A 12,860-nucleotide genomic window follows, 5' to 3' on the forward strand; every position below is an offset into this window, starting at 1 on the left:
CTTGATTTTCACATTTGCTTCAGAGGTTGTCATTAGCGAGAACTGAGTGGTTTTGGTACACTTTGACTGGATCTGTAAGCTCCCTGCCTGCTTCCCCAAATGCTTTCTTCCATCACTCTCCACTGTCACTTAAGTAAGCAAGTTTGCACCTACAAAAAGCCATGGAGCTTGCTCTTCCCTCTACCTAAAATCTGTTCCCCTGCTCTTAAATAAACACTCTATGACCCTTTCTGACTTCTGTGTGTGCTCAGTTGCTCAGTCGTGCCCAACTCTTAGCGACCCACGGACTGTAGCCCGCCAGGCTCCTCTGTCCATGGGGATTCTCTAGGCAAGAATACTGGAGTAGGTTGCCATGCCCTCCTCCCGGGGATCTTCCCAACCCAGGGATCAAACCCAGGTCTCTCACATTGCATGCGGCTTCTTTACTGTCTGAGCCACTAGGGAAGCTTTCTGACTTCTACACTACCATAATGCCAACTGGACATGGAAAGCATGCAACATGTCCTTGTTGGATGGACAGTTGGCCTGCTTAACTGATAACCAGTTACTTTGAACAGTCCAGGTATTCTGGTCCAGTGTGTGTGAAGTCGCTCAGTCGTGTCCAACTCTTTGCGACCCCATGGACTGTAGCCCATCAGGCTCCTCTGTCCATGGGATTCTCCAGGCAAGAATACTGGAGTGGGTTGCCATTTCCTTCTCCACGGGATCTTCCCAACCTAGGGATCGAACCCAGGTCTCCCACATTGCAGGCAGACGCTTTATCCTCTAAGCCACCAGGGAAGCCCCATTCTGGTCCAAGCAAAAATAAAATGTGAGTTTAGTTGATCAATTTAATAATAAACTAGCAAATAGAGCTCTCATTCTGTGTCTTGATATGAAAAAGTGTGCCAACAGCTTACTATCATACCTGTCAAAAAGTTTGCAAGATAATATTTTCCTCTTTTATAGCTCGAACAATTAAGTATTTCTCTTTGCAATTTAATTTGCATGGCATACCCTGAGCTGAAGCTTGCTTTTCTCCTGTCAGTAATAAACAATATAGGCATGACTTCATTACCCACTATTTGTTGAGGCTTTGTTTTGTTCACTTTGTAAATTTGATTCTGTTTAACAGGTAGGAGACAGCCCTGTTAAAATCTAGTTCTACTTACTAGTTGTCAGATGGGAAATTTAAGTACTCTGAACTTCAGTTTTAGTGCAGAAAATGAAATACCTACCTTTAAGGGTAGGTAAAGTACGTGAACTATCTACTACAGCGTCTGGCACATACTGCAGACTCGAAAGAACATTTTTTATATTCCCATCCCTCCACCAGCCCCCAGTACTAACAGTCAGTTAGAGCTCTCCCTTGCGTGACTTCTTACTTTCCCTTCTTTTCTTACTTCAGCTTCCTCTGTGTTTCCTTTATTTTGGTCTCTAGGTACCAGATCTATCATCACAGAATTCCCATGAATTTTAAGTATGTGTCTTCAGGTTTTCTGATGTAGAACTGTGTTTGATTTTCCTGAAAAAGATTCAAGTCTTGAGGTTTTCAAGGACCTCCTAGTCAAGAATTTACCTCAATAAATCATGTTCATAGTGATATTTTTGTTTTAATCTTATTGGATTTTTTATAGAAACAATGGCTTCAGTCTTCTACAAGGATAGCTAAAACACATTAAATATCTGCTGGGTCTGGCAAAAGGGAAATTTTACCTTATATACACCTACTATTTTATAAAAAGACTAAGATTTATTTTCTCCTTCAAGTATTCATTAATATACAGTACTAATAATCATAACAAGCCCATGAATTATTCATATCAATTGTGATAGCTGTACACAGTAAACAAATAGCCAATTAATTACTTAAAGAACACTTGTGGTTCCCTTGTTGAATATAACCATGCAAAATGTTTTCCATGTACCTTCATGGAAATATTGAATAAAACTGAGAAATTTGATAATTTTTATATCCATAAAATTTAAATACATTTCTCTTCCTTACAGATAATAAGAATTAGAAAACTAGGAAATATTTAATTTCAAAAATATGATAATGGAAAAGGAAAGCATGAGTTTCACAGTATCTATAGGTCATATTTTTGCCTTTGCATACTGTTCACTGACTACGCTAAAGCCTTTGACTGTGTGGATCACAACAAAATGGAAAATTCTTCAAGAGATGAAAATACCAGATCACCTTACTTGCCTTCTGAGAAATCTGTATGCAGGTCATTGAGTAACAGTTAGAATCAGACATGGAACAACAGACTGATTCCAAATTGGGACAGGAGTACATCAAGGCTATATGCTGTCACCTTGCTTATCTAACTTATATGCAGAGCACATCTTGTGAAATGCCAGGCTGGATGAAGCACAAGCTGGAATCAAGATTGCTGGGAGGAATATCAATAACCTCGGATATGCAGATGACACCACCCTTAAGGCTGAAAGCGAAGAGAACTAAAGAGCCTCTTGATGAAAGTGAAAGAGAGTGAAAAGGCTTAGCTTAAAACTCAACATTCAAAAACCTAAGATCATGGCATCTGGTCCCATCACTTCATGGCAAATAGATGGGAAAACAGTGGAAACAGCGACACACTTTATTTTCTTGGGCTCCAAAATCACTGCAGATGGTGACTGCAGCCATGAAATTAAAAGACACTTGCTCCTTGGAAGAAAAGCTATGACAAACCTAGATAGTATATTAAAAAGCAGGGACATGCCGACAAAGGTTCGCCTAGTCGAAACTATGGTTTTCCCCGTAGTCATATATGGATATGAGAGTTGGACCGAAGAATTGATGCTTTTGAATTGTGGTGTTGGAGAAGACTCTTGAGAGTCCCTTGGACTGCAAGGAAATCAAACCAGTCAATCCTGTAGGAAATCAGTCCTGAATATTCATTGGAAGGACTGATGTTGAAGCTCCAATACTTTGGCAACCTGATGTGAAGAACTGACTCGTTGGAAAAGACCCTGATGCTGGGAGGGATTGGGGGCAGGAGGAGAAGGGGACAACAGAGGATGAGATGGTTGGACGGCATCACTGATGCAATGGACATGAGTTAGAGCAAGCTCCGGGAGTTGGTGATGGACTGGGAAGCCTGGTGTGCTACAGTCCATGGGGTCACAAAGAGTCGGACACGACAGAGCGACTGAACTGAACTGATAGATCATATTTACCTGGGAAATATTAAATAGCAAAATATGACTAGCTCAATTTTCCCCAAGTCTCAGTTATTTCAAGAATAAACACTATGGTAAAAGCATAGCTTATTTCCTTGAAAATTAGGTTGGAGACTTATTTATCAAAGCTTAAAGGAACAATTCACAAAAATATTCCAATGAGAGGTTCAGGAGATATTCCCAGTAAGTTTAACCCTTCAGCCAAGACCAATGGATACACGCAATATGGTTTTCTAAACTGACTTGGCAGTTCGCATGTTAGGGAAGCCCATTCAGCTACCTTAAATTCTTTCTAAAGTAAAATGCAGTAGGAAAAAAAGCTGTGGACTCAGAATAAAGACAAAAAGCAAAACTGTCAAGGAAATCTTTTAAACCACTTAAAATCCTATTTTAAAAAAAGCTAATAGATAACATTTTCTTTAAAAATTTTATGTCCAGTTATACGCAACTGCCTTGCTAGGAAAAAGAAACCGGTCACTAGCAAATACCAGTTAAACAATGTCCTGATAAATAGTTGCAAATTTCTATTGTATCAACTCAATTTAATTATACTATTTCCCTTTGATCACAAAGTTAAACTTCTTGTTTCTGGAATGGAGTAAGAGAAGAGTGTGTGTGTGTGGTGGGGGGGGGGGGTCCCTCTTTGTGAAAAGACATTTCTTTCACTATTATACAGTCCACAGGCTTTTGCTCATGAGTTAAGAATATAAAGCACTAGGCCATAAATTTCACTTTTTTGTCTTGAGTAACTCAAAATTTACAACTTGTTTCCTACCAATAAATCATAAGTGACATTTCCTTTCAGCTTTACAGAAGTGTTTAAGGCCATAACAGAACTTTAACGTCTGCTGAAAAATGGTATCAAATATTGCCAAAATACAAACACACACATTTAGTAAGACTCCAAGAAATTTAAAAATGAACGCAACTCTGAGAACGAAAAGAAACAGATTATTTATACAGATTTTGCCAAACCAATTTAGAAAATAATATACCTTAGAACATTGTAACTATTTTGAGTGGAAGTCTTAAAAATTCTCCCTATAGATATACCAATGTGAGCACCTGCATCCTCAGTAATGTCCCACTCTTCATGACCCCATGGACTGTAGCCCATTCACGTCCCTCTGTCCATGGGATTTTCCAGGCAAGAATACTGGAGTAGGTTGCCATTTGCTTCTCCAGGGGATCTTCCCGACCCAGGGATCGAACCCATGTCTCTTATGTCTCCTGCATTGCAGGTGAATTTTTTACTGCTTGGGCCAAGGCTCAGATATACCAACAGTAATCCTAAAAACTCAAGCATCAATATAGTTGTAAAAGGCGAGCACAAAATTTTATACAGGATAATGAGTGCATCTCGCTAATTAAAAGGATGAAAATTAGTAATTACTGTTTCAGGGGAGGCCTGTCTGGATTTACCCTATTCAACAGTGCAATCTCTGCTTCTGTGTACTTGGCTCTTCCTTACCCTGTGCACATTCCCCACTCCACTCCCCCCACAGCATTTATTAACTTATAAATGGTATGGTGATCATTCATTATCTATTGATAGTATCCCTTACTAAAATGTAAGGTCTATGGACAGGGATCTATTGTTCACTCATTTGTATCCCACATATCTATTTCAGTACCTGATACATATCGAGTACTCGCTCAATAACAACTGAGTGACTTACAATTTAGTTTCTTTATTGCATCATGTTGTTTTGTAGCTTTCTGCTTTGCATTTTTTTTTTTTTTCCAGTTTGCTTTATTCTTAACTCCCTCTTTGCTCAAGAAAGCGTTCCCCATTTTGTTGTTTTTCAGCCGCTGAGTCGTACCCGACTCTTTGCAACCCCATGGACTGCAGCACACAAGGCTCTCACGTCCCTCACTGTCTCCCAGTTTGCTCAAATTCACGTCCATGAAGTTGGTGATGCTATCTAACCATCTCATCCTCTGCTGCCTGCTTCTCCTTTTGACTTCAGTCTTTCCCAGCATCAGGGTCTTGTCCTTCCAAAGCGTAAGTTAGAATGCAATTAATGATGCAATGTAACAAATTGTCCCCAAATCTCAGTGTAAGCTGATGTTTACTTCTTGCTCATGCTAATACCTAACACATTCAATACAGGGGGAGAATTTGAAGAAGTCTTGCTCCATACAGTCACTCAACAGCCAGGCTGACAGAGTTGCACCATCTGGAACACATCATGTCCTCGGTCACTGTAAGAGAAGCCTAAGGATTGTACAAGGGATTGTATTTTCACTGCTTTTCCTTGGAAGTGTCGTACCACTTTACACTGCTAACTCACTGGAATAAATTAGTCAGAACGGCCCCTTCTAACTTAACGGGGATGGAAATTTAGAGGAGCATATGGAAGGTGTGGTAATCATCACGGAGTCACATATCAATATTATAATTCTGTTAATAAAACCTATTTTCTCTATTAGAATAGAAACTCCTCAGGGCCAGAGGATGTTGGTTGGATCTCTAATATAATCCAAACATCTACGGACTTGACAAACACTTGTTGAATAAAAAGTTTAAAACCAAGTATTAAAAATAATTAACCTTTTTAATTTTTTAAAGAAAACAAATACTGTCCATAAGAAAGCATTTCTGTTTTTATGTCCATCAGTAGCCAAATGGAAGTTTGATATAAACATTGCCAACATACCAACTTTGGATAAATGCACAACTTAGAAAATAATTCAATAATGCACATATCAAGATACTACCAACAAATTCATTAATATCCAAGATTCATTACTGAATGTCAAAGTCAACCAAGGTCAAGATTATTTTCATTGTGATGAACTGTAAAATTCCAGTGAGAACTGGTTGCCTGAATCAAACTATTTAATCTCTACAACTGGAATCTAGCACTCTCAAACATGTAGTTCACCCAGCCACCCAGACCTCACTACACACATACACACACTCTCACACTCTCTTCTAAAAACTGCCCATTAGGGCATTATAATGGAAAAAGAAAATAGAAACTGAAAAAGCATTTGTAAACATGGGATATCACTTAGACAACAGAGTAGGCAGAAAAATCCTAAAAGTGTACATGAAAGCCAATAAATGATAAGCTACAGAAAGCCACATTTAACCATTTTAAGAATTTCACAACAGTAAACAGATTTGACAAACTCAAACACTAGAGCCATGACTATGAGCTTCGCTCCACTTCAGCACAAACAAAATCTCTAACCATTTTAAGAACAGATGAGAATCCACATGCAACAAAAGAGATATAAATATTATTTTTAATTAAAAAAATGAAAAATATAAATCCTTGTTAAACATTTCATTTAAAAATATGCAGCTTTATTTTAAAATGTGGTAATGCTAAAAAATGGCAGTTGACTTCATATATGTAAAAATGTTGGTAAAATATCAATACATTGGTTTATAAGTTATGTATTGCCCTCCAGCTAAATTTTTTTCACCAAAATTCTTAACTGTCAAGAAAAGTTTTATGTCCTAAGCCCACCATTATTAAACATGGTTAAGTTCCAGAGCTAAATGCGAACCATTCAAGAAATAGGTTTTCATGTGATAGAAGTCTCATGGGCACAGATATGGAGACAGCTAAGTGATAAACCAGCAGTAACTTTCTTTTTCGCAGGTGTTTAATTCACTCTAAATTGAGCAACTGTTTGGGAATTATAAAAAGTGAAAAGCTCATCCTTCTTTTCCAACTTGTAAGGGAAATAGAAAGGTGATGATGAAATTAACTACTAATAGTGTTTCATACATTCTGTTTAACACATAATTCCAAAATGCAAATGTTTGAAATAGTTTTTGAAGAGAAATATCTAAAATCTTAAGCCTGTCTATTCTAAATAAATGTAACTGTCTTATTTACCTAGACATGTATTATTCTGATGCCAACAATATTTAAACATCTATGATTGACCCACTGAATTGGAAAGGGCTCTCCAGTACACACATCATCTGCATCTGCAGCACTAGAAAGAATCCAATCAATGTCCATTTTCTGATGTAATTTAACATTCTACAAATCCATAAGAGAAATACTAAGCTTAAAGGCTTTGAGAGTATGCACAGTACAAATTTCACTACTTAAAGAAAATATATACATGAATATACAAGAAAAAAAACATGATTGTATAGTCACTAAAGTATTAATAATGGCTGTTTCCAGGTGGTGGGATTATAAGCGGAGATTTTTTTACGGGAAACTGTTCTCAACACAGCTAACTTAAAAACCAAGGGGTATTACCAACCAATGAAACTACTGTCCTTTACTGACTTCACATTACAAACTTTTAAAGCTACCAACATATGTATTTGTCAGAGTGGCTACATATATTCTGAGACACTTGGAAGATCTCTTAAAAGATGGAAAAATAGCAAGATCATAAAAGAATATATTTACTCTAAAATTAAAAACCATTGATAATCATTAGGTTTCCTACAGATACATCATTCCATAGGAAAATCAGTCTCTTTCATCTCATCTTTAGAAGTTTTTAAGTGTTTTTCTCTATTACCTTTTTTGCTAGTTTACGTATTTATACCAGTTTGGACTGAATATTTACACTATTTCCATTCACAAACATTCCTCTCTGAACTAGTAACAGCACTGCTAATCAAAACTTACACTCAAGCCATTTAAGACTAAGTTTTAGATCTGTGGCTAATTATCTGGCAAGAATAAAAGAATAAGAAAAGTTTCACATTAGCAGCAAATTAACTAATTTAAGGGTCTTGATTTGTTGTGAGCCTTTGGAAGCCTGCATATTAAACACCGGTGAGTTTTAAATTTTCAATGGAAATGGTGATGGCATTCACTTAACCAAGCTAGCTCAAATTAAGGGTAGTGAGAACATGCAAGTAAAAAAAAAAACAAACAGTAAATTCCTATTTTTCAGACATCACCAAGATCATCTTATAAATCAGAATGATTTTAGACTCCCAGTATGGTTTTCATCCATATTTAAGATATCTAAAAAGAATATGTGTGCACACACACACACTTTTCATACTTCATATTCACTTTTTTTAAAAGAGAAAATGTAAACTTGAAATAACATTAAATTCTGTTACATAAATGATCTGCTTTCTTTTTAAAACATTTGTATAAGCTACACTTTTACTTATTACCTTACTATGCTTTGTCAAAAGGATATGCCTTACTTAGTCTTTGAGCTCTTAAAAATATGAGAAATAATAAGATTAAGTTCAGGAACATAAAGTCTTTAGACTATTGTGGAATATCAATTTTTAAAGAGCGTAAGTCACAATGAACAGATGAAGCTTCCCATGTTGATGGAGTATTACAGAATCAAAGAATGGAAAAGCCACAAAGTTGAAATCTGAGATATCAAATCCATTCTGGGCAATTATCTTCAGACACCCCACTTAGTAAAATATATATATAGATATATGCATGATTTTTCAAAAATCGTGAACATTTTGGGATTAGCATCTTATTTAACATGTGCAATTTAAATTGTGCTTGAAACAATTTACTATTAGACTAAGATCCTAAAAAAGATCCTAAATGCCTCTCAAACATGAGTAGATTGGTACTCTACTCCCAGACTGATAAGGTCCCCAGTAGGCTTTGAAGGACAGCAGGGGGTTAAAAAAAAACCTTACAAAAAAACGTATTAATCACATTTGGCTGCCCATCATTAAAATGTCAATGAACCTAAGCCATTTAAATGACAAATATTCTCATTTAATAAAACACCCACACAGTGACAAGAATGAGACTTTAATCAGCTTTAAGTGGAGTTTATAACACTAGGAGATAAAGGGCTGTTAACAAACACAATAACAAGTGGACATCTGGTTGGAGGAGGCATGTCTTGCACACACGGCATTTTGTGTATCCTCAGTGCATAGCGTTTACACAGAGCCACTGCTGCACGGCACGAGAGTATCTGAAGAGGCTGAGCCGGAGTAAGGCTGCTGAACAGACTCAAGTTTCTTGGTATATATAGTCTACATGGAAACAGATTGAACTTCTCAACTGGCAGGGTAGAAGGCAACTCTGCCCAACGCTGCAGTTAAAGCCCCCGCTTTAGCGCACAGTTCCACCCCTTCCATCTGCATGCATGACACGTTAACAGTATTTAAAGGTAAACGAGGCACTTTGTGGCAACCACAGCCATCGTTATGAACATATTGCACAAATTTTCTAGAACTAAATAGTAACTTGTACCCTACTTTTATTTTTTAAAGCTGAAACATTTGATGCTGCCGGTAAACTCCACTCAAGTTTATAACCTGTGCCACAGTGAAGAATGGTGATGCTATTTACTCAACTACCCTTTAATAATTATGGCAGAAAAATGTTCAAGAGGAGCTACAGAGGACTTGGGATGGTACAGGGCCCAATTGTAAGCTTTCTTAAAAGTGATGCCTTCAAGTAACTTCAAACAAGTAAGCGGCTGCACATCCAAAAAGTCTAAGAAAACATTCCAGAAACTCAAAGAGATTTACCTACAGAATGCATTTCAGGCTAATCATGAATACTGTCATAAATAAAGTTTTAATTAGGACTCGAAAACCTTTCAGTCATAGCAATTCTTGTCAAATTCTATGGGCATGGTAACTGAAATAAAGGAGAGTAGTATGTATAATATATATTTATATATATATATATAATATATATAATGCCATTTTTCCATTTCCAATGACTACACCATAAAATGTAAGCAAGGCTTCTCAAAAACATTGAAACATTCAAAATCAAAACCCTCATTCAGACCTTCACATTCCAAAGGAAAAATAATAACAGTGCAAAAGCCCATTATAATGTCATTATTTATGACCTGGCCCTCCATGTTACATATTGGAACAATACAAGTTATGCTTTAATATACTGTGCCCAAAACTGTAACAAATAACAGTATTAATAACTATCTTCAAAACACAAATAGTTGATTTTCATTTTAGTCAACAGTTTTCAGCTTTTATGAAAGACAAGGTGAGATAAATTTCAATGATGAGAGCTGAGGAATAGGTGTCTCTAACTTTACCAATTTAACTTATGAGCAGTCAATCAATTCTCTACATATCAATGTTGAAATATAAATGTGTAAATACTAACCACTTTGTTAAAAAATTTTAAAACCTTATTTTTTGAATGAAACTGACGAGGTATGGAAAACATGTCAAGATTATTTACTAAAGAATATTTTAGATGAAGTTCTGCCTAATCTATTTACCATCAAACTCTATAAATGCTGCTCTAGTAGGTCCTATGCAATCTGTATTTGTAAATTAACTAGGTCAGACCACAGCTAGTGAACAATTTCAGCACCAATAAGTTATTGAAAATGAGATTTTACACCATTAAGAAATAAATTGGCTGGATAGTCAAACGTTTCAAGGTCAAGATGTAATTTGAAAGATATCAAATTTCTGGGAAAAAAATTATTTTTACTCATATCTTCACATTAACTTTACAATAGTAGTTGTACTCTGCTTAAAATCATATGCAGTCTGGGCATATCAAATATATGATATTTAAGAAGTGAAATTGAAGCCCTAATCCTAACTCTAGCACTATGAAGAAATGATTCAACACTGCACATTTAAAAAAATCTATTCTTTCAATAGCAAATTGATAAAAGCATTATGTGGGACAATTTCTACTGAAAAAGTAAATGACTTATTATTTGTGCAGTGTTGAAAATTTACTGCAACTCTAATTTCCTTTTTAACACAAATAACATCCTTTTAAATATAAACATTATATGTATTCAATATTCAAGTAAAATTCCCTAACAGTTAATGACATTTAAAAAATGTGCAAAACTGCAAAACTCATTGTAATAGAATGTGTAAGGTCAAAAGGGTGGAACGGCTGACATCTATTGGATTGAATAAGTGCATCATAAATCTTTAAAGAAAAAAAACCGCTTACTGTAGAATCTCAAATTGAAATTTCCTGTGCAGCATTACAAAATATTGTATATTTAATGAGAAAAAAGAAGCTTGTAGGCAGCACATGAAGCATCCACAGCAGGTATATGATTGAAAACTAATAACATAAGTTGTTGACTGATGTAGGTACTAATAGCATCTGACTTTTAGCACTGGCCTTGATTACACAGGAGATGGAGCAGTCATTACAACTGAGAAAACATATTTAATAAATCATTGTCGATTTTTATAATGTTTCAAGCCCATTCTTTGTTGATAGCCTCCACATTTGTATGGTTAAGTCATTGTTGCTGTGTTTCTTATCTCTGACCACGTTACTTTTATATCCCTTCATTTGTGGACTCTTAAGATGTTGTGGAAGGTTCATTCCTGTACCCCAATACAGATTCACTCCCTCTAGCTGCCTTTTCTAGCACCAATATGCTTAAAAAAAATAAAATGCACAAATAACAAGCAGTGACAGCGGCCAATTCCTCAAATGTCCAGATTAATAACTGCAGCATGCTAAAGAAAGGTGCGTGTAAATAGCTGGAGATGGTATATGGTCCAGAATCCAGCACACAACAAATGCCTTTCTGAGCATTCCCTCCATTCCCCTAACCTGAATACATGCATTAGAATGTAGCAAAACCTTTTAGAAACTCCTCTTAGCCAACTGCAAACTTATCTGTTGCCACAAGTGCAAAGGGGTAGGATGTGAACCTGTGTATCACAAAGCTCTTTAGCCACTTCAGTTGGTGACAGAACACAAAATGAGAAATTCCTACGTATACACATCAGTCTGTCTCCACTTTTTATAAAACTGGAATAAAATGGGAAAGTGCCATCTTTATTCATCCTAATTGAATTTTAAATGTCCTTTTGACACAAAAAGGTATATACATGACACTACACAATCTTTTTTCAACTGGACAACAAGTGTCAAAACCCTGTGGATGTATAGGGTAAAACAAGATTGGTCAGGAAAAGAGAATTGTTCCTATAACTGGTAATCTGACACAATGTCCTATTGCCATTAAAAAAAAAAAAAAAAAAGGTCCATTTTCAGTTTATTCAAGTTTGTTTTCATGGTGTTTTATCCCTCTTGATAAAAAAAAAAATCAGACTTTTGTAATTTGTGTATGCTGATCTTCATCAAAAGGTTCATTCTCTGGATCAGAGTCAGTGGTGTCAGAATATCTATAATGATCAGGTTCATTGTCACTAACATCTGGTGTTACAGAAGTTGAACTGCTAGCCTCTGGATTTGATGACTCCTCTACTGTTTTTGTGAAGTACAGCTTCACCTAGAGAAAGAAGAGAAAGTGTAAATGAAAAACCCATAAATCTGACCACTCTTAAAGATACATATCTTTATCAGATTCATTTTCAAGTATTATGACATATATAATCCTTAAAAAGCCTTTTAAATGACCTCATCTTCTTAAGATTTCCTACATTTTCTTTCTTGGTGTACACTGAAAAGAAACTGGGATGTTAACATACTATGTGTTTTTTTAAATAAGCATAAACTATAGGCATTAATGAAATAATTCTACAAAAGAAATGTACTGATTTCAATAGTCCACATAATATATTTTCAATCACAGCAACTCACAAAGAGTTGCGTTTCAAAAGAATGTTTCACTTACACTTACAGCCTGTCTGAAATTCAACGTATTTTCTAATACAGATAATATTAACAATGATTTCTAGGATTCCATTCGCCCTAAAAACTTCACTGAAAGGAAGTAATAAAAAAGTTAATATCATCCAGTGCTCTTAAATAGTGAACCAA

General features: G+C 35.8%; 1 protein-coding gene across 1 annotated transcript in view; it reads right to left on the reverse strand.

The window, feature by feature from the left end:
- Positions 1-8,887: 8,887 nt before the first annotated feature.
- The window catches only part of PTEN (phosphatase and tensin homolog), a 99,529-nt gene continuing 95,556 nt past the window's right edge, over positions 8,888-12,860 (reverse strand). Inside the window, exon 9 of the mRNA XM_043476098.1 lies at positions 8,888-12,369. Coding sequence (XP_043332033.1) covers positions 12,184-12,369 — 186 coding nt within the window. The 3' untranslated portion in view covers positions 8,888-12,183. The remainder of the gene's footprint in view (positions 12,370-12,860) is intronic.

This window comes from Cervus canadensis, chromosome 8, assembly GCF_019320065.1.
Source record: "Cervus canadensis isolate Bull #8, Minnesota chromosome 8, ASM1932006v1, whole genome shotgun sequence".
In the NCBI taxonomy this organism is placed as follows: domain Eukaryota; kingdom Metazoa; phylum Chordata; class Mammalia; order Artiodactyla; family Cervidae; genus Cervus; species Cervus canadensis.